At 43.8% G+C, this 21,907-nt stretch overlaps 1 protein-coding gene across 2 annotated transcripts in view; it reads right to left on the bottom strand.

The window, feature by feature from the left end:
• Positions 1 to 15,234: 15,234 nt before the first annotated feature.
• The window catches only part of Exoc1 (exocyst complex component 1), a 43,438-nt gene continuing 36,765 nt past the window's right edge, over positions 15,235 to 21,907 (bottom strand). For both annotated transcript variants that reach the window (XM_028780741.1, XM_028780740.1), the window contains 4 exons: positions 20,408 to 20,591; positions 18,814 to 19,013; positions 17,459 to 17,653; positions 15,235 to 15,906 (listed from right to left, as the gene is read on the bottom strand). In XM_028780741.1, the coding sequence (XP_028636574.1) occupies positions 15,754 to 15,906; positions 17,459 to 17,653; positions 18,814 to 19,013; positions 20,408 to 20,591 (732 nt within the window). In that variant the 3' untranslated portion in view covers positions 15,235 to 15,753. The remainder of the gene's footprint in view (positions 15,907 to 17,458; positions 17,654 to 18,813; positions 19,014 to 20,407; positions 20,592 to 21,907) is intronic.

Consider the following 21,907-nt stretch of genomic DNA (forward strand, 5'->3'; position numbering starts at 1 on the left):
GTAACTAACTAGACTAATATCTAACATAACCATGAATTTGATCATCTGACTACTAACTTGCATTTTTAATTATCCTAAAGTTGCAATAGCAGCCTTCAAGGACTAGATCTTCACTTTGCATAGGTTCAATACCTTAAACAAGAGTTGAAACATACATACATAATATTTTATGGCAAACTATAATTCTAAATCTGTAGAGATGTACAAAGTCCATACCACTGTAAAAAGAGTTGCCTTGTTGATATTCTTTGGTCTAAAAGTAGGTTCAATAATCTACCCTTTTACCCTGTTATTTTGATATCTCCCTTTCTTTCTCTCCAACCCTTATCCCTCTTTTCCCCTTAGCATAAGAAGACTGATAGAGGAAAGAAAAGCAAGGAATCCCTGAGTCTAACCTTTTTTTTTCTTCCTAAGACCATTAACAATTTGCAATCGCCCCCTTAAATGACAACAAACATCCATCACTGATTGAATGACCAAAAGTCATCCACCCCATCTCTTGGGAATAGGGCATTGTTTTCTTAAAATTGCTTCCTGCTGTCTGGAATCATTGTTTTCCTTTTTTTGGGAGGGGGGCACTAAGAAAATTGGGATATTGCGTAGTCTTAAGAAAGCTAGCTGTTACATTTGCTGTCCAGTCTCTATGTGCTGAGAAAGTTCAAGGCCTAACTGGAATCCTAGCTGGAACAGTCTGTGGTGCTGAATGATCTAGCTAGCTGTTTTGAAACTGTCCTGGATGTAGATGTTTGAGGAAACAGCATTTAGGCAGTCTGAGGTAGAATCAAGCAGGATGCTGGAATAGATATGTCTCAGCATATCATCCCTGAGGGTGAATCTTATCAGGGCCGTTTTAACTTCAGTACTGTCTGTAAACATAGACACTTTCACAATATACATTTCTGCATTAATATATGTATGGAATGTGCAGTTTGCACAATTCAATTAAAGTTGATTCTCTGCTCTCTGTTCCAGCAGAGAAGGCATCTCTGCCTTCATAAGCTTGTTTGGATTATATAGCCAAACTGTAATACAAATGTTTATCTATGCCATTTGAAAGGATGGCATGAGAAGTCCAGAGGACTTTGTACCCAATAAGATTTATTAACTATGTGATAGCTGAAGTTCTGGCTGGAGACAGTTTTTATGTCTCACTGAGTCTGTTGAGAATTAGAAGCCGTGGGAAATCTTTATCCTGTTTGCCATAAAAGGTGCTGGAACGCTCAATAAAGTATGCAGTGGTACACAGTTACTCTGGATGCCCTGTGTCCTGATTAATGTGACCCTACCCTTGACACCCCAATGCACTAGACATTGACAATCTGTAATGGGTTTTATGCCATAAAAAAGAAAGAAATTTTATTCTAATATGTTGGGAGCCGACTCCTAGCTGAAAGCGGCTATCATCTTTGCAGCCATCTCGGGCCATATATTTGCAGGTTGATTCTTTTCCACCCTGACAAGAGACTTGTTTTTCTAGCATGATGATTTTGCAAGCAGCCCACAACAGCTGAGCACACTCTGATAAACATCTTGTTGTTCTCAGACATATCCTGGACTTGCTGTTTAGTGTCCCCAGCTGCAAGGCACTCGTGGTTAAGTGTCTCCAGCTGCACTCCCCTGCTTGTGCTTATATACCCATAATTGCCTTTCAATAAACGAGACTTGATCAGATACCCTGTCTTGTCTCTATTCTCGTGTCTCCTGCCCCTCCATCCCCACTCTCTCCCTTGCAGATCCCGTTGACTGACCCGCGGGCTGGGTCACTAATGGATACGTACGTTGAAGCACCATCACTTTCAATCTGCAAAGGCATTTCCGAGATAACCACCGTCTCTAATAAATGTGCAATATTAGAATCAGCTTTTTCAGAATTTAAGGCAGAAGCCCATTGGAACTCAAAATATCTATCAATAGTATGGTGTATCAACATGTGTACTTCTCCAAACTACAAAATAAGACACATAATCGATCGTATGACATTGCTTTAAAGTAGCATCAAACGTAATTTATACTCTTAATTCAATACATTGCATCTCTGTGGGGTGCCATTCTAACTCCTCAAGTCTTTATGGATTTTTTTTTAATCTGGAACTACCTTTTTTGCTGTTATTGTAGATTCCAGATTGGATTCTTCTGAAGGTTCGTTATTCTCATTTAAAGAATCCTCTAACCGCTGTTCTATGGCCTCCAATCTTGCATTCCATCTTTCACTCCTCTCCTTGTCTGTCTTATTCTGATCTATCTTTAAAAAGTGTCTTAGTCAGGGTTTTATTGCTTTGGAGAGACACCATGACCAAGGCAACTCTTATTAAAGGACAACATTTAATTGGGGCTGGCTTACAGTTTCAGGGGTTCAGCCGATTGTCATCAATGATCAGTGTGAGGAAGCATGGCCACATCCAGGCAGACATTCTGCTAGAGAAGGAGCTGTGAGTTCTCATCTTGATCCAAAGGTAGGCAAAGAGTCTCTCTTCCTCACTGGGCTGAGCTTGTGCCCAGGAGGCCTCAAAGTCTGCCTACATAGTGATCCACTTCCTCCAACAAGGCCAGACCTCCTGACAGTGCCACTTCCCATGGGCCAAGCAGATTTAAACCACCACAAAAATTATACATAATTGTAATCATCACTGAAAAAACAGTCACTTGTATGCAAAACAAAATCATATGGGATCCAGATGCATTGTGTCCTGGCATTTCTCTCCATTTTTAATGTAGAAAATATTTTCCTTTTAATCTCTTTCTCCTTAAAGACTTAACTTTCTTATTTTCAAGCTAAGTATTTCTTCCTATGATTTTTTTATACCCAAGTTTATTTTTTCTCTTTTATTGTTTTCAAACTTAATACCTTACCAGTTCAGAAGTTTGGGGCTGCCCAGTCTCACCACAGCTCAGGGAAAATGTTCCTTTTGCCCTTAGATGCATCTGCAGGCTCCTCAGGCCAAAACACATCTATGGCAGCTAGCGCCATCCCCTTGGATCCGTCTAACTGGATGCCCTTGCCTGTTCTGGGCTGGAGCTTCAGTTTGTCCTTCCATGAGAGCCGAGTCTAATACCTGAGTGTACCAGCTGGGAGCCGAGCCTACCGTCCCCAGCTCTGGGAAGTTTTTCTGCCCACTGTGTATGCCTGAGGCTCTGGTTCCCTGCTTGCTATCTGGTGCTCAATGGCCTCCCTCTGCTTGCTCTCTCTTAAAGGGATTTAGCCTCCCACCATGCTAGGAAATTGCCAGGCTCTGGGAAGTCCTTGTTTTCAGCCTTCCCAGCCCCTTTAAAGTGGACCAATCAGAAAAAATGGGATAGTAAAAAAAAAATCATCGAATTTTAAAATATTGAGCTGGCAAGATGGCTCACCAGGTAGCCTTTGCCTACAAAGCGGACGACCTGTGTTCAGTCCTTGGGCTTCACACGATAGGAGAGAACCAACTCCTGAAAGTTGTCCTCTGATGTCCATACATGCACTGTGACACACCCAGCCACACACAAAACCATTAAATAAATAAACATAGTAGACAATTAAAATGTCAACTGGAATAAAGTATGGATTGACGCAATTAAAAGAATTTATATAATTCACTTGAACCTCAGAAGTATGCTATGAAAGTGATAAGAAATATAGATTACTTGACATTTCCTGAGAATGTATTTGAGGGGAGGGGGAAGGAAGGTAAATAAGACAGATTGTATGATATTCTCAAAGAATTCATTAAACATATTTTAAAAAGAATGTATTGAAGAGACTAATGACTATGGCTGGCAGAATAGGTGGCCCATGCTTTTGTGTGTGGCACCTGTGAATAGGCTTATATTAGTTATTTTTTCTTTGCTGGACCAAATACCTGTTCCAAACAACTTAAAGAAGGAAAGGTTTATTTTGGCTCATTTTATTTTTATTTTAAAAATGACATTATTTGTGTCAGAAGAGGGGTATTCAGGTGATGGCAGCTACTCTGATTTCTGAGCCACTCCTCTGACCCTTGCTCCAGTGTTAGAGGGCACACAGTCCATCGTGGTGGGAAGGAGGCATGGTAAAGTAGCAGGGATGCATCGGGGCAGATCCCAGGATGGGAAAGGAGGAAGTTCCAGGCCTGCCCAGGCTCTGCCATCCAAGCCTCACTTACTACATATCTACAAACTCCCCAAACAGCCCAGCAGCTGGGACCAAGTTCAAGAGTACTGAGGGACTGGGAGACATGGCCCAGGAGGCAGGCATTCCCAGGAGGCAGGTACACTTAAATGCTTAACACAGTCTTCTTGTTCCCCCCTCTCTCTGTCTCTCAAGACAGTGAATGACTTGTTGGGCTTTTTCACCACTGGAGGAACGTGTTGGGTGGGGCTTTCTAATCACCCACAGAGGAGAAGGAAACCAAGTTTCCCTTTCTTTGTGTGGATTATCCAGTCCTGTGCTAGCCCAACCAACCACTTCTGAGACAGACAAAAGAGAAGTCAAGTCACTTCTAAGCACGCAAGTCCTGGTTGTCAGACCAACACTGGTTCCTGGGTCCAGATTCTCTTTGCACTTAGGAATTCTGTCTTTTTGTCCTAGGTTAGGTTTCCATTGCTGTGAAAAGACACCACAACTGAGGTAACTTATAAAGGCAAACATTTAATTGGGGCTGGCTTACAGGTTCAGAGGTTCAGTCCATTATCATCAAGGCAGGAAGCATGGCAGTGTGCAGGCAGGCATGACACTGAAGGAGCTGAGAGTTCTATATCTTTCTCTGAAGGCAAACAGAAGGCTTCCAGGCAACTAGGAAGTGTGTCTTAAAGCCCACCTCTACAGTGAGATGTCTTCCAACAAGGTCACACCTAATAGTGCCATTCCCGGGCCAAGCATATTCAAACCACCACACTCTTTAAAGTGCTTTATAGATGTGTGTGTGTGTGTGTGTGTGTGTGTGTGTGTGTGTGAGAGAGAGAGAGAGAGAGAGAGAGAGAGAGAGAGAGAGAGGAGGGAGTAGGGAGGGAGAGATAAAGGGGGGGAGGGGAGAGAAAGAGTTTAAATCACCGGAGAAAAGAATCCATTCCTACAACCTAGATGATGTCATCACTGCCAAAACACATGAGCCACTAGGAGAGGCACAGAAAAGATTGTTCCTTGCAGTCCTCAGAAGGAAGCGATGCTACCGGCCTCTTGGCCTCAGAATTTGAGCTTCCAGAACAGTGAGCAGATACCTTTTTGTTGTTTACACCAGACAGTTGTGCTGCTTTGTCAGCGCAGCCCTTTCATCAATGTATGAGAGTCAATGATACTCAGGACGGATAACAGGAATTCAGAAATGGAAGAACATCTGGAGATCAGAGTCACTTTCCAAGGTTCCATAACATACAGGACTTGCATTTGGACCTTGAGACAACTGATGAAGAAAAGTGATCTGGGGAAGGGAGAGAAGATGGCATGATTGAGAAGCTACAGATAAACAAGACGGCAGTCTGGTAGGATTTGGGCAAGGTGAGGGGCAAACATCACAATCAGGGTGAGTCACCAAAGGATTCACCCGATGTGAGGTTTCAGAGTTTGACTTTTATCCACGACATCACTGGAAGCCATTAAACCTTTAAATTGCATCATCATTTTATGAGACTAATTGGGAAAAACTGATCTGGGTTGTGGAAGGATGGACGCCGAATAATGAGTGTCACCTAGGACAGGAGTCACATGATCCTCTTAACACTCCGATAAAGTGCCTGAGGGACCTAGACTACACAAAAGAACGGAAAGAGTGTAGTGAGGGGTCGGCCTGCCTGAGTGAAGGCATGGAAGGAATCCAGACCAGTGTCAAGTGTTGCCCTTCAGAAAAGGAAGCCCCAAATGGAATAACCAGGAAGCTGCATTAGCATGTGTTGGGGCAGGAACAAAGGCAGGAGTGGGTTCTCATGTAAGGTGGCTTTGCAGAGATGTCTGGGAAACAGCTGGGCACATACAAGTGATGTGGCTTTGGTTGTTGTTGTGGCAAGCATAGTCACTGATTTTCCTGTATCCCTCCTTAGACTGTGAGCTCCTTCTGAGATAAAGAGACTAAGGTTCCTTTCTCTGTAGGTATAACCTAAGCAAAGCCACAGGCACCTAACAGAAGATGGGGAATATTAACTGAATTGAATGACCCAGGTCTTCTAGCTGATATTCCTTCTAGAATCCCAGCTGCTTCCCTTCAGCAAGTGGCCAAGAAATTATGTGTAGTGGTTTGAATGAAAATGGTCCCCTTAGGCTCATAGGGCGTGGCATTATTAAGAGGTGTGGCCTTGTTGGAGGAAGTGTCTCACTGGGGGTGGGCTTTGCGGTTTCAGACGCTCAAGCTAGGCCCAATGTCATTCTCTCTTCTTGGTGCCAGTGAATTCAGATGTAGAACTCTCAGCTTCCTCTCAGCACCATGTCTGCCTGCGTGCTGCCATGCTTCCCACCAAGATGACGGCGATGGCTTGGCACAGGCACTATTAGGAGATATGGCCTTGTTGGAGGAGGTGTGGCCTTGTTGGAGGAAATCTGTCACTGTGGGGGTGGGCTTTGAGACCCTCCTCCTAACCACGTGGAAGCCAGTCTTCAGTGGCTTTCAGATGAAGATGTAGAACTCTCAGCTCTTCCTGCACCATGCCTGCCTGGATGCTGCCATGCTCCTGCCTTAATGATAACAGACCGAACCTCTAAACCTGTAAGCCAGCCCCAATTAAATGTTGTCATTATAATGCCTTGGCCTTATGTCTTGGTGAGAGTGTCTGTTATAGCAGTAAAACCCTAAGACAATGATAATGGAATAAATCTCTAAACCTGTAAGCCAACCCAGTTAAATGTTTTTCTTTATGAGAGTTGCGTGGTCATGGTGTCTCTTCACAGAAACAGAACCCTGACTAGGACATCAAGCTAAAATGTCAATACTGCCAGCTACTTCAAGTCCTTTTTATTTAAGCAGCAGAGACTTAATTTTCCTGTTACCAATGGTGTATAGTTTGGCTGGCAACGTGATTATCACTGTCAGATAGAGAATCAGCCATGGTAGTTCCAGTCTATCTAGGGCCTAGTGATAGCATCTGTAGTGCTATCTCTACAACAAAAAGAAGTCCACACTGTGTAAATGAGTAGGTGTTAGGAGAAGCTATTCTCTAGCAAAAGACCTTTAAAGAACACAGGCCTGGGATATCTCTGTGACATAGCAATTTCATTTTTTTTTTTTTGTCTACAAAGTCATAGGGTATTTTCGTTTCAAATGCTGGTGCAAAGAATCAGTCTTTCTTCATCTTTTGGATTGAGAAGAAATAGAGGTAAGTGGAGGCTCTGAGGGAGTGAAAAACTCAATCAATATAACTGAATTAAAAAACTAACCAAACAGCAAGCCTTCTCCATGTTACATATTCCATGCCAAATGACAAAGAACAAGCTAGAAAAATATTTACAACTAATATAATAGACCTAAAAGTACTTTCTTGCAAATTGATAGTAAAATGAATGACAGTAGAAAAATAATTTTAATATAGGCAAAAGTATGGAAATATACTCAACCCCTGAAAATGGTGGTCACACATGTCTGTCACTTTTCATCATGGTGACATATACTTGACAAGAACAATATCAGGGGTGGGGGAAACTGATTTTTTACTTGAAATTTCAGAAGTCTCAGACTGTAATTGTAGTGGGCATATGTGGCAGAAGAGGATGCTCACACATGGCAGCCAGAAACCAAACAAGGAGCCCAGGATAAGCTAGAGCCCTCAAGAACACCACCCAGTAGCCAACTTCCTCCAGCAGAGCTCGGTCGTGGAAGGTTCCAGTCTCATCTCAGTGATGCCGTCACATCCTGAGTCCATCAAGGTCCAAGTCTCCAGGTCAGCACCCTCATGAGCACCATCACTTCTTGAGAGCCCATCACCTGGAGATTAAACCTTTAAGAACTGAGCCTCTGAAGGGATGCTTCATATCGAAATCAGATCAGCACACAAATGAAAACGCAGGTGTGGAGGATGAGTAGCCACATGGAAAACAACGGATGAGACAACAAAGTGCAAAGAGGCTACCAAAGCAACCAGAGGTGTACTGTGCTAGTGCACATGAGGTTCTGAGTGCTGGCTCACACAGCTGCATGCTTAGCAAGTGCTGTCCCATCCCATCACATGGCAACCCTATGGAGGAGCTGATACCAGTATCCACAGTTTACACCCAGCTTTCAGGACTTACCAGAGGTCATTAATCACATGTCAGCACCTTGAACTCTGAGGACTGAAGCAACTGTGCATTGGGCAGACCACCCAGAGCCCTGGAGCATAAGGGCATACAGATGCTCTTCAGAGAAAAATCAAGTCAACTTCACGAGAACAGAATTTCTAGGGTCCTCAAAGGTCAATTAGATCAACCTTCTAAATAGGGTACCAATTTCCTCTCCCCCCCAAATGCCTATGGCAGTTGCCATAGGAATATATTCATGGCAACAGAACTCTGCTTTGGTCAAGTGAGTTTCCTTTATGCAGCTAAATGGAGTCGGCTTTCCCCTAAGCACGTGTAATTTGTTCTGAGCACTCATGAGCAAGTAAAGCATTTCCCTCATGAGCATGATGGCCCTTCAGACTAACATCTCAATCCTCAGTTTTTTTCTCACAGGCTCTAAAGCTATTATTTATCTGACTATATCCTCTGGAGCAGAGATGCTCCAGTTTCTTTTTTTTTTTTAATAATTTATTTTTTCTCAAATCGTAATTCATTCACACAGGGGTTATAAACACAGAAAGGCAGGATGTGGGGAAGGGAATGACACTGGAGTGTGGGTGTTCAGGGAGAATACAGATATCTTCAGAACCAGGTATCGGCTGGGTGAAGGTTCAGGGGACAAGACATGACTCTGCCTATGACTCGCTTGACCTTATCTAAGTTGGTATTGTCTGCCCAGGCTACCTATTTAAAAGGTCTATGACTACTCAGGCTTGTAAATTTCCACAAAAGCTGCCTGTTTACATTAGCTTATAGCCATCTGTTTCAATGTTTTTCCACTGAGACCCAAGGCTTGGTGTTAGTATACATGTATGACAGGCCTATTGCTGATTTTAGGCCTATGGCTGATTTTAGACCTTCAGTGTGTAAGCAGGGCTGCCCCTGACATCTCCTCCCTTCTCTAAGTATAGAAGGGCTGTGGTGATTCTAATCTTGCGAAGGCAGGGATAGAGGCCTGACCTTCAGTATTTGAAGGGGACCTTGTAATGGCTCCAGTCCCCCTGTCGTTGTTCAGTGAGGCATGAGGGCCATGTCTTTTTCCTGGAGAGAGGATACATTTGACATCAACCCCTATGCAGTCAGGCTTGTCCCTCAGGGAACCCAGAGAGATATTTTTATCTTTTATTTATATTCCCTTGCAGTGCTTAGCCTCGAAGCCTAAGCAAGAATTCAGATCGCCTGTCAGGGGGGGTTCTGGGTGGCCCCTCTCTGATTGGTCTAGGGGCAGAAGTCCCCCCTTTTAGGTTGGGTGGAGATGGGTTTTGGAAACACCCTGTATAAAGTAACAACCTCATCTTGAGTCTCGTGGTCCTCCATAGCTAACTTATGATAATGTATCTGAGTAGGTTTTGCTACAAAATTATTTATCTGTTGTATCACAGAGTTAGTCAGCCTATTTGAGGTCCAGGGACCAGCAGAAATAAGCAAAAAGAACCCAAATAATGGTCCCAAGATGGGAGGAAATAGGGTTGACAACCTTGGCGAGGCTGAAAACCAATTCTTGTACCAGCCTTCATCTGTCTCTTTCTCTCTCTGATTTTTCTTAGGGCCTTCACTACCTATTTCATGCTCTCTTTAACCCTCCTTGTCTTGTCTATGCAAAGACAACCTTCTTCTTTAAGGGCTGTACACAGTCAAGAGCTGTACACAGCCTTTTCTATTGTAATAGAGTAAATCAAGTCCAATAAGGATCTTTGTGATTTTTGGAGGTCTCTTCAGACGGTGAAACGAGGGATTTCTTCAGATTAGTGATGTCAATCTCTAGCTGTTTGATGTTCTTGTCAGTGGCCCTTCAAAGGTCTGAGTAGTATAAGTTCGGAGGCCAGCATCTGGATTAGAACTTCTAACAGCAGACATCACGGGTGATTCATTTTTACCTGGGATGCCACCTGAGTTAAAGCTCCTGGGAGTCCCTCTTTCTCTCGGTTTTCTGGGGTTGGGTACGGAGCTGCCGCCTGTGACCTGCTCTATGCTCGGGCCCAGACCGGAAGTCAACCGACACTCCAGTTTCTTAGTCTTATTAAAATGATTTGAGTTGAAGACTGGGATATATTTATTTCCTTTGATATGTCTGCAGTGTTTCCCATGCATATAAACACAGACTAATATTAGATTGGCCTTTTAAACAGCTGTGTTCCAGACCCCAGTGAAGATCAATGGCCCTCTTTCTGTGGCTCATAGGCTACCTACAGTTGTTTCCATCATCCCTGACACCAGAGTCCTGAGTGTGACAGGACTTTTCATAGCCTAGTTGTGCATGACCCAAGGCCTAGGGTGCTGAACAGTAATGGTCACCAAAGATCACCCTAAGACAGCAGCTCTGGGTTTGCTACCTCTTGACTGTGAAGATTAGAGATATGGAATCTCAAGGGCATTTACAAAGCAGACAGATCTAGCAGAGCTGACTAGAGTAGCCCATTTAAGAATACACATACAAGGTAACATTACCAAATTGGGGCTTACCACACCTAGCAGAAATAGACTAGGGAAGTCCCACTGAGGCAGCCAGCTGGAGTTCAGGACTGAACATAATAGGAGGAGAGTATCTCCTCTCAGAGTGAGGCTGTCAAGTAAAAGAACAATAAGAAAGTATCAAGTGCTGGGATCATCCCATAGAAACCACCAGGGGGCGGTGCTGCTCAGTCATGCTGGAGTTGGGATCCACAGCTCTGGGCAGGGCACAACAGTCTGAGCAGGGTTGAGCTCCTGGCTTCCTGTTTCCACTGTAGGCATCTTCCCATCACAGGATAAACAGCAGTGGCCCCTACTAGAAGTAGCCACCTTCTCAAGAGCACAGTGCTTTAAATAGCCTTAGCTGCTTACCGCTTTTCCCACTCCTGTCCCTGAACAACGTTCCTTGGCGGATACTTACAAATGCCGGGGCGTGGTACAGAAGAACCCTCCTGTGATGAGCATAAGGAAAAAGGTATCTTAGACATATAGAAATAGCTTAGTTGGGAACTCCACTACGCTCAAGGCTGCACTGGATAACCAGAACCTGGCGACACCATTGTTTAGTCAAGATAACCACATGATGGCACCCGCTTGATTGTAATGAGCAGAGACAGACAATGCTCTTCACTCCATCGGGACTGCTGGAGACATCAGAACCACCACTTTGATCCGCACCGCAGCCAGTCTCCTCGAGGATTCTGGCCCTCGGTTTGGAGACACTGTGAGTGACTGGACTAACCCTTCAGCTAAGATACAGCTCACAGGTGAGTAGCCTTGTGGAGATAGGCTTAGGGTGGTAGATAGGAGCTTGGAGTATGAACCTTATGTGACGACTTTCAACAAAATGTAACTCTGGTTAAACCAACACCAGGACCTACTTACTACCTTCTTGCTTAAAGAGTCTGCTTTCGGTAAGTGTAAATACAGCAATCTGATGGTACAGTGTCCCTTACAGAGGACATCTGGAGTCTCGCTCGCTCGTACCCCACCTTACTTCTTTTAGACAGTCACCCACTGTACCCTGACTAGACTGCCAGCGAGTCCCAGTGACCCTTCTATTTCTGCTTCCTTCACAAGACGCAGCACTGTGGTTACATGAGTGTGCTTGGCTTTTTACACAGGGAATTTTATTGATTATCTGATTTAACATGTTCAACGAATCTTTAAGATAAGCATAACTGCTTACATTTCAGATATAAGGAAGCTAAAACATTAAACTCATCTGAGCAAACTCACACAGCCTGCTGACAGCCACGACTCAAGCTCACTTCACACGACTCGAGAGCCTGAACCCTTAATCCAGTGCTAAACTGCATTGGTCTTAAACAGATGCTCCCCAGAAAGGGACAGTAACATTTCCTTCAAAAAGCCTTTGACTGCAGATACAGCATCTCTCTCCCGAGCTTTGACATGCACTGTCTATCATCCACACAGCGTCTACTTCTTACTGTCTCACACGGTTTATGTGGTAAAGCATGATCAGTCCTTTTGTTCCTTGTTGTTCATTATGATGTTGTGTAGGGTCTGATTAAGCTAATTAAATTTATGCTCCCCGAATAAAAAATAGATATGGTTTTGTGTTTTTATAAGCTCCATGTATGTATAAATCCCAAGGAAGGTTATCATAAATACTTTTAGTACCCCTTCAAAGTTCCTTCCCCCCACACACATTAAATGTCAGAGCCTATGAACTTCCTCATCAGAGTGAGGAGAGTTTAGGATGGAATGCAGTTCTGGGGCACTACCTGAAGCTCCTTCCGGAAGGTGCTTTTTCTGAGAGCTGCAGTGCTGACGGTCAACACTGATATCCAATCAGTAGCATGGGAATCAGTACTGGCTGAGTTTCTGCCTGTCAGGGCCTGAACGGGAAACAACCTAACAACTATGGCCCTGGGAAAACCTTTAAAAGAAAGCGAATATGAGGTACACATGCTATGTCCTAATGAAGCCAAACAAAACTTCTTGTCCAAACTCCTCAAACTCTCCTGCACATCACAGACACAATGTTATTGTGCCTGTGCGCAGACTATCCTTGCATTACTAAAATGCTCATTTCTGTGCCCCCAGATCTGGTAGCAATCCGTATTCTAAGAATCTCCAGTCTCCATGGTGTAAAAACACTGATCCCTAATTATTATGATTGGTTAGTAAAGCTAGCTGATCATCCAAGTGTCCAAGCAGAGGAGAGACTAGGGATGGACCTCCTCCCAGCCAGGGTGAGAGGAGAGAGGGAGGGAGGAAGTGGGGATTAGTCAAGGGGAGAAAGTCCAGGAGAAACCATGAGAAAACACCTGGAGTCCAGAGGGCCCCACCAGTACTAAAGAGCAAGACCACTAGGATTTTGACTGGGAGGTAGCCAGACTAGAGAGTAATACTGCTCAGTTGTTGTGCCCTTAAAGCTTGTTAAATAAATAGTTCAGTCTCAATTATCTGGGGGCTAGCTGGGTTAAGAGGAGAACTTAGAAATTACCACTAACAGCAAGTATTAAATCATCTATCAACAAGGAACAAAAGGACTGATCATGCTTCACAGATCCCCAAAATGGACCTCTGCACCTCTTCTTTGTCTCCTATCCCATGTTTCTTCTTGTTGGAAAAATTTGTAATTTCAGGTTGCACCTGAAACTACAGGTTGTAAGGTAGTTGAGGGGAGAACTTTTAGAAAGAATATTAAGTCTTCATTTAAAAAACAAAGAAGTCAAATCACTCAAGGTTACCCAGCAAAGAAGTGTGAAGGTTTAGGCAAGACAAACGGATGGATGAACGGAAGACTAATGGATCCACTGTCACAGGAAGAGGCTCCATATGCACGGAATGGAAAAGCCAGTGCCCTCGGGGTAGACAGTAAGGACTGTGATCATCTCACACAGTGAGAAGGCGAGGATGGGCTGACTGTGCTGACCATCAGGCTCTTTACAACCAGAGCTGCCATAGCTCCGACTACATCCCCATCCCTCCACATCCTAAAAAGGAAAGGAGGGCAAGGGCAGAGGTCTTGCGTGCCCTAAGGACCTCTACTTTCTTTTCAGAGTGGGCTCTCTTTTCTAGGACCCCTATTCTCTTGTATTTCAAGGATTCATACAATGCACAAACACAGAGAAAGGGAGAGATGGATTGCTATGGCTGCCTCAGGCTGCCTATTAGAGCCACCCAGGGGATTTGTGAAGCATCCGAGTTCTCTCTTCAGACATTATTTTCTTGGTCCAGACTCTGGTTCACAAATCAGCATGTTTAATATTTGCCCATGATTTTAACATGTAGCAGGTTGAAAGCCCATGGCCTGTGCCAACTGTGATTGTTATACTTGTGGGGTACTTCTCTATCAGGCAAAGTAAAGGTCTGTTAAGTGAGGAGGGCTGGGGAGCCCTACACCCAGTCTTTAGCCGAGAAAGTTACTGAGGTGTATATAGACAGCCCTTCTGAAGAGCACATATCTGAATTTTACAGGAGACATGATTCACGTGGGATGTTCCTCCATGGATTTAACTCATTCCACAGGCTTTTATCAAACTTAAACTGCACTGGTTGCTCAATAGGGTGAGAACTATGTGCACATTTCCTCTTGAGAGCCAACGTTTAAGAATTCCTAGCCCTGTAGTTGTGAGTCTTCCTCATGCTGTGACTCTTTGAATCAGTTCCTCAACCATAAGACTGTGCTGTTGCTACTTCCACACTGTAGTTTTGCTAGTTATGAATGCCAGTATTTTTCAGAGACAGAGGTTTGCCAAAGGGATGGCAACCCCCAGGTTGAGAACCTCTGTGCATGGGCCACTGACCACAATATTCACTTAGAGTGATAGATTTTCAGCAGGGCAGGCTTGGCCTCCAGCCACCAGGGGGTTGAGACTCTGTCTGACACTGCAGGCAACAGAGGCTGTGTCTGTGTCTGATGCTGCAGACACAGCTAAGGATATATGTGTCCCTCCTTCCATGAACTGCCCTCTGTTTTTACTTTCTAACTCAGGACTTAATAAGCAGATAAGTGCTATAGACAATGAGTTAACTGGGCGGCCTTGATGCTTACTGCCAAGCTGATCGCAGAGACAACAGGTAAACCAGCAAAGTCCCAAATCAGCAATCCTCCTGCCTCAGCCTCGTAAGTGCTGGGATGACAGGCATGTAGAAGTCACATGACTTTATAACCCTCTATGCCCCTGCCTGATTTTACCAGAATTTTGCAATTAGCCTCCCACTTTTCCACTTGTAACCCTATGCTACAACGGCTTCATTTGTTTTTAAAGTTTTATAGTCAAAGAATCCCAGCACATACATGTGTTCCTTGGTGCTGTCCTGTTTTCACCTGACAGTGTTTCCTGGGACTTACCTACATCTCCATCCTGATGTCACTGCTCCGTGAAATGAATGATACAGTTGTATTCATCCATTCCACTGCTGATGGACATTTAAGTTGTTCACGTTTCTCCTAAATATTAAATATTTTGATGCTGTTATATCTTCTTCTTAATATTCTATTATTATTTCTTATTTTTAAAATTCTAAGTGTTCTGTGGTCTGAGGCCTCACAATTCTGATACAGAAATTCTGGAATAATTTGCTTTTATAGGTAAGATTTATAAAACCTAAGAATATTATCAAATACCAACTTTTAATAAAGTCCTTTATTTAATATACAGGGCCACATAATCCTTAAAGTCCCGGCGGGTGACTGATTACCACACCGGCTCCCTTGCCCACATGCACACGTGTTAGACTCAGGGACAAAACAATGCTGTGCAATGTTTGTTTCATAGTTCCATGATTTGTGAGCGACGGGCGCGCAGTGAGCACTGGCGATCCCCACTGTTCCACTCGGGACAGCCACTCACAAACACAAGAGGCTGGCAGTAAAACAAAATGTCCTGCCCGTCACTGCAAAGTGCTGAAGGCTTTTCATGATGAGATAAATGCTTAAGTACATCACCTGGAGGTCAAATAACACCAAGCCGCAGGATGCTTCTTTGCGCTTAAACATCTGGAACAGAGTGCTACACAGTTACGTGACATTCAGTAACAGACACGTTTGCGTCTGGCTTCTCACAGCACTTGCTGACTTTTGACGTAGTGTTCGTGGACTGAGACTGCATGCTCGCTTCTGTTTTCTCTTCCTGGGCTTAGTGGGACTGTGCGATGCTGGAGCAGTAATCCAGAATGTCCTGGATCGTGAACTCCATTGTAACCCCGGACCCAGGGTAACAGCGTGCTATCAGCCCCTCGAAGTGCTTGTACTGGCGTATGAATTCATCCTGCATGGAGTGCCACACCACCTATTGCAAAACAGAAAGTGAAAGCCAGACTGTGTGTGAGAGGATGATTCCATAATCGCACACGGAGAACAGGTTATGAGACGGAATCTAAGAATCTGTATAACGTGGCAGATAGGAACATGCATTCTGATGACAACGCCCACAGTGACCTTTGTATATGCCATTGGTCCTGTGGGCCACAAATTCCTATCTGTAAACAAGGTGTGGATAGTAACACTCCTCCCTCCTGAGGTAGCCAAGAGGCTAATCCAGAGTATTACACCAGGTCTGGTATGAGCAAGCGCCCATCATGCTTCAGCTGTTATTACATAAACTCTAACCTACATCAGATGCAGCTCTGGACAAGTGTGTGTGGCAGCAGGACCATCATTCAGGAAGTGCAGTACTTACCATTTACATTCCATTTTAGTCATGGTTCAATTTGTTCTTTATCTAGAATTGACTGCATAAAGCATTGCTTGGTACTTCGGAGGGAGCCATGATGATCCAGGTCTCTACCTGCAACTATGTGATTATATACCCAGCCATGGAGCAGACACGTAGAAAATGTCAAGACAGAATTCTATACTAGTGTTGTCAGGGCTTAAATTCATTGACGTTTACCCTGTATCAGCACAGTGCAATTTAAGTCTTCTAAGGACCTGGGGAGAGTGAGGTCTGTGACTGTATGCCAGAACAGACTCTTCTAGAGTTTTCCAACTGAACCTCCTCAGTCCTCCATTGCTGCCAATTTACGACCAGGCACTGTCACCCCACACCTTTGCTTCCCATCACTTGGCTCGTGCTATTTCTTCCAGTGAGTGTCACACCTGCCACCCATGGGCAGGGCTTTCCTCTGGGAAGTGAACACAAATGGAGCACCATGGGTCAGTACTTCTGTGAGGCTGAAATCACAATTATACTCAATCCCTGGGCCTCCCAGCAAAGCTTATAAAGAATACAGCTTCATGCTCTCAAAGCTGGCCCCACTGCGCATGAACCAGGCTTGCTGCCATGTTACTCTCTAAAGTCTTACTTCTCTCATCCAGGAAATGAAGCAGCAGTAGTGCCCACCAGAGGCTTCAATTTGAAGCTCAGGACTCAAGAAACTTGAAGCAAATCACACAGAATGTGAATCCGGATCCAGCTCCATTGTTAGACTTACTCCCGCCCAGAGCCATGAATCCACAATAAGCAACAATGAGCTTACTCAAAAACAATGAGACAAAACTCAACCCCAAAGCAGCAAAGCCTCACCCTCGCGGAATACAAAAGTCAAAGTGGAAATGGTTACAATTACAGAACGAATCCCTTCCTTCAGTTTACTACCCTGTCCGTGCTTTATAGAATTTTCATTTGTCTTTCTTTTACTTTTGTTTGGCTTCTCTGAGGCAGGGTCTATGCAGCCCAGCTTAGCTGTAAGCCGTGATCTTCATCCTATGTCTCACCTCTCACGAGCTGGGGCTGTTGGTGTGCACCACTCAGCCGTGGAGCTTTTCTCAGGCACTAAAACTAGAGCATGTGCAGAGAAGCAGCAGCCTTCAAAGCTATGCAGCCATGAGAACGTGCCTACCTGAAGTAAATTCTCCTCTTCACACAAATGCTTGTCAACCTTCTTGTAGAGATTATCCAGACCCTTCTTCACTTCCTTGCCAGGATACTCCTTAATGACTTTGCGAAGCTCTTGCTTGTTGAACGCTAGCTGGTAGCTCACCTCCTCTTCCCGAATGCCCTGGGCTACTCGAGCTTCAACGCCTTCAAAGAAATGCTTCAAGGAAATGGAAAAGAAGATGGGTAAGAACTACTTTATCATCACCTGAACTGTTGAAAGGCCAGGCTCAATGCATGCGAGCACACGGACGCTAAGACAGTCGTGTATCTCCATGCTACAAGTGATAACTCCTGCAAACATCTGGACTGTCTTCTGTTTCTTTAATGTGGGCATACAAAACTATAGTCTCAGATGCTACATTTGCTATTTAATGTTAAAGACTCATGGGTTCTCTCTGTCTCTTTCACCCTCCTGCATGTTGGAATTACAAACACAAACCCTTATACCCAGCAAAACCACCACTTCTTAATCTTAAAATTTATCATTTACACAGGGAGATGACTCAAGTCAGGAAAGGAAATGCACAAATCTCTATCTATCTATTTATCTATCTATCTTTCTATCTATCTATACACACACACACACACACACACACTCACTATGTGTGTAGGTGTGGAGGCCAGAAAATGTGTTTGTGTGTGTGTGTGTGTGTGTGTATGTGTGTGTGTGTGTAGGCCAGAGGTTGACATTAGGATATCTTCCTCAATTGTTTCTCTACCTTATTTACTGAAGCAAGACCTGTCACTGAGCCTGGAACTCCCTGTTGCGGCTACATTTGTTGCCAGCGAGCACTTGGGATCTGCCTATCTACACCTCTGAACTAGGGTTAGGGCGTGCTTTTCTGAGGGTGTTAGAAACTTAGCAAGCACATTACCCCCAACCATTTCCCGTCCTCTTCTTTTATCTTGACAAGGCTTTTGAAATCTTCCCCTGAACTAAATAAAAGTTGGCAATTTATGAGGAAAAAATGGGAAGAGCTCAGTCAAGGTTCACCGTCAAGGTGGTTTCTGTATCTGTGAAACGGGATAACAGCATCTTGGTTCCTACCATTGTTCTACTGTGTATTGTTTATTTCTTTGAGACAGCGTTCTCCTAAGTTGCCCACACTGACACTGAACCTAAGTTATAATCCTCTGTTTCAGCCTCCCAGGCAGTGAGGATTATAGGAGGGTCTACTGCAAATTTACAAATGAAAAGAAACTACTAACATCTGGACCTGGCAGCCTCCTCAAGCGCACCCTTCAACCCTCATTCCCATGTCAGTACACAGATACGGGATTCAAAACCAGGAAAACTTGCAATAAAAATATATTTACGTTTAGTTTTTCAAGGGGCTGTCCTAAAGAGTAAATGACGTAAGACTGGAGGTGATCAGTGTACTTCTGCTTGGCTTCTTTTTTCTCAGCCTCAAGACATGAGATTTTCAGACGAGAAAGTGTTGCAAAAATATGGTGAAAGTTTTCCATCATGACCACATCCCTAGGGGTCTTCTGGCTGTCATTGGCTACTTTCTCCACTGAAATCAATGCAGAAAAAGGAAGAAAAACATCTCTGATATGAATTAAATAGTTCAGGGCTAAACACAGTATTTTGCATCACAAGGTCCTCATAGCCTCTTGAAACAGTGGGTCATCTTCACACAACACCATGCACATGTGGAAACTCAGTGTGGAGTAAAGGTGACTTTTCAAATCAGTGGAGAAACTGTGAATTATAACTGTTAGAACAGATGATTCACATCATGGGTAGACTCTAAAATGCTCAAGTACTTAAATAAAAAGCACCAGCAGGATTATAAACATCAAGAAAATATATCTAGTTACAAATCACTCTTCTAAAGAATGACTAAAACACAGCAGTTGAGGAAAAGAATGACACAAAACCTGAAAACTCTTACAAGGACACCGTGAACAAAATCACGAAGCACAATGAACTGAGTGAGTACATCTAGAGCATGCTGGCCGGCAGGGGATAAAAAGACCAACTGGTAGTAACATCCAGCACTGCAGACTATACAGAGCAATTCAACTGTCACCAGATGCTCACAGCACTAATCTGGTATAAGCTCTCTGCACTAGCACCATAATTTAGCAAAGCCTTGATATATTACATAAACCTTTGAACAACCAACTGTATTCCTGGCTGGAAACAAACTAAACCATTGCAATGGCATATTCTGTAAGTAAATAGTGATATACATAACCACACAGTCATTAATTCTAAATTATTAGAAATATATGAAAATGACTCCACAGGACTCTGCCTTGATTACGGGGGAACTGGCTATGTTATTATTAATAACTAATACAGTTTGTTAAGATCCATTCGCACTACAGACTAATGATTACAGACACTGTGATGGTTAGTACTGTCAGCTTGACAGAATCTAGAATAATGTGAGAGATAGGCCTTGAAACGCGGCTTCGAGAGGGTGATTATATTAACTGAGGTGGGCAGAAGTGGCCACTGTAGGTGGTTCCATTCCCTAGGCAGGGGATCTATATAGGCATAGAGAAGGGAAAACTGAACACAAACACACTTGCATTCATTGCTATCTTCTTCTGACTGTAGTTGTAACATGGCAGTTCTTTCCAGCTTCTCATGATCTAAGTTCCCTGCCATGACAGTACCTTGAACTATGAGCTAAAATTAAATCTTTCTCTCGTAAGTTGCTTTTTTATAGACTATTTTATCAAAGCAACAGGAAAAAAAAACCTAAATGACTCCACAGGACTCTGCCTTGATTACGGGGAACTGGCTATATTATTATTAATAACTAATACAGTTTGTTAAGATCCATTCGCACTACAGACTACTGAAAACAGTGAGCATGTCTACACTCAGCCTCAGTTACCCAGAAACAATGAAAAGAGGCACAACATTCCTTAGAACAAAACCGTAAAAACTCACCATTAATGAACACTCCTCTGATTAATTTGATGTATGCTTTGTCCAGATCACCACGGCGTTCAGCATTTTTGAAAATTGATTCTGCCAGTCCAGCAAATTCTTCAAATTCAGCAACAAATGGAAGAATTCCTACTTTACTTTTCTTTGAGATCTTTACTTCTTCCATTTGTCTTATTTGGTTACTCTAAAGTTAGGCAGGAAGCAAGGAGAGAAAAAAGCCAAGCAACTTAGAAAACACATCAGTGCCCAGGGCATTACAGACGCTTGTTCAGAACTGCAACTGGTGAGGATACTGAAGAAAACCAATCCTCTGGAATAGAAACACTCTGTTGTATTTTATTTAGAAAATAAAAAGAGAAAAATTAAATTTATTTAAAAAATGGTTCAATCAAGGATTTTGAACTGTGTTCCAACAAGAAGCAGTTTATACTTCGATCATTTGTGAAAGACAGGGACAAGGCAGGTGTCCACCGAGGCTAGAGCACAGCGCAGAGGATGACTCTACTTTACTTCTGTTTGGTGGCCATGTGGCTAAGTTGGGAAAGTATAACCATTTCCAATTCCTGCTCATCTAGAACTTTGATTTAGACAAGTTCCCTGTGGGGTAGGGTGGGGCATTGTGGGTGTAACAAGACCAGAGGAGGAGGACACAGATTTCTATTACAGAGTTGCGTTTCATCATTCTGAGACTCAGTCATCAGGGTCCAGAAAGATCTACAGATTCAAGTACAATTCTGTGTACTTCTCAAGGGCGTCTATGGCTGCTCACATAATTACATGGTCAACTCATTTCAATTCCTACCTGAACTTTCAGTTTTGAGCTTTGGGGGAAATAAGCTGAAAAGCTATATAGACCAGAGGTTCAGAGAGTCTTTTCTAGACTGCAGGTGCTGGGGTAAAAAAAAAGCTCTGTGGGCTCTGTCAATGACTGGGGCTTCTCCTTCCAAATCTCCACCTCATCAGCGTAACCAAGCGTGCAATGTTAGGTCAGACTGAGAAGGCAGTAGGGGACTGCAGTGTTGCCTCCAGGCCTTGTGGGTCTGCCCAGGAGCTTGGCCACTTTGTAACTGCCGACTCAGGAGGTAACTCTGCCTCTTGAATACCATCCCCCAAAGTGGTGGTACTGTGAGGATCAGACAGCCTGTGCAAAGTGCTCAAGCCTGTGCTAGACTGCTGTGAATTAAACAGGCTAACAGCACAAAGCACTTATTCTCAGCCGGGCTGACAGAATAGACAGTCCTTTATGACTTTCAACTGGGTCGCTCACTGTTATCCCAGCCTTCCTTAGCTCTTTCCCTCCTTCAAATATCTTCCTGTAGTAAGAAGCTCCTAGTTACCAATACTTCTGGAGAGGGGCGTGTAGTTCGTGAGGTGCTGGGAAGGAGCCTAGAGCCTTACACACGCCAGGCAAGCTATGTACTTCTGAAATATACTCCCAATCCAGACAGTGCTTCTTCCTTCCTTCCTTCCTTCCTTCCTTCCTTCCTTCCTTCCTTCCTT

Source organism: Grammomys surdaster, unplaced genomic scaffold, assembly GCF_004785775.1.
Source record: "Grammomys surdaster isolate TR1022 unplaced genomic scaffold, NIH_TR_1.0 372, whole genome shotgun sequence".
In the NCBI taxonomy this organism is placed as follows: Eukaryota; Metazoa; Chordata; class Mammalia; order Rodentia; family Muridae; genus Grammomys; species Grammomys surdaster.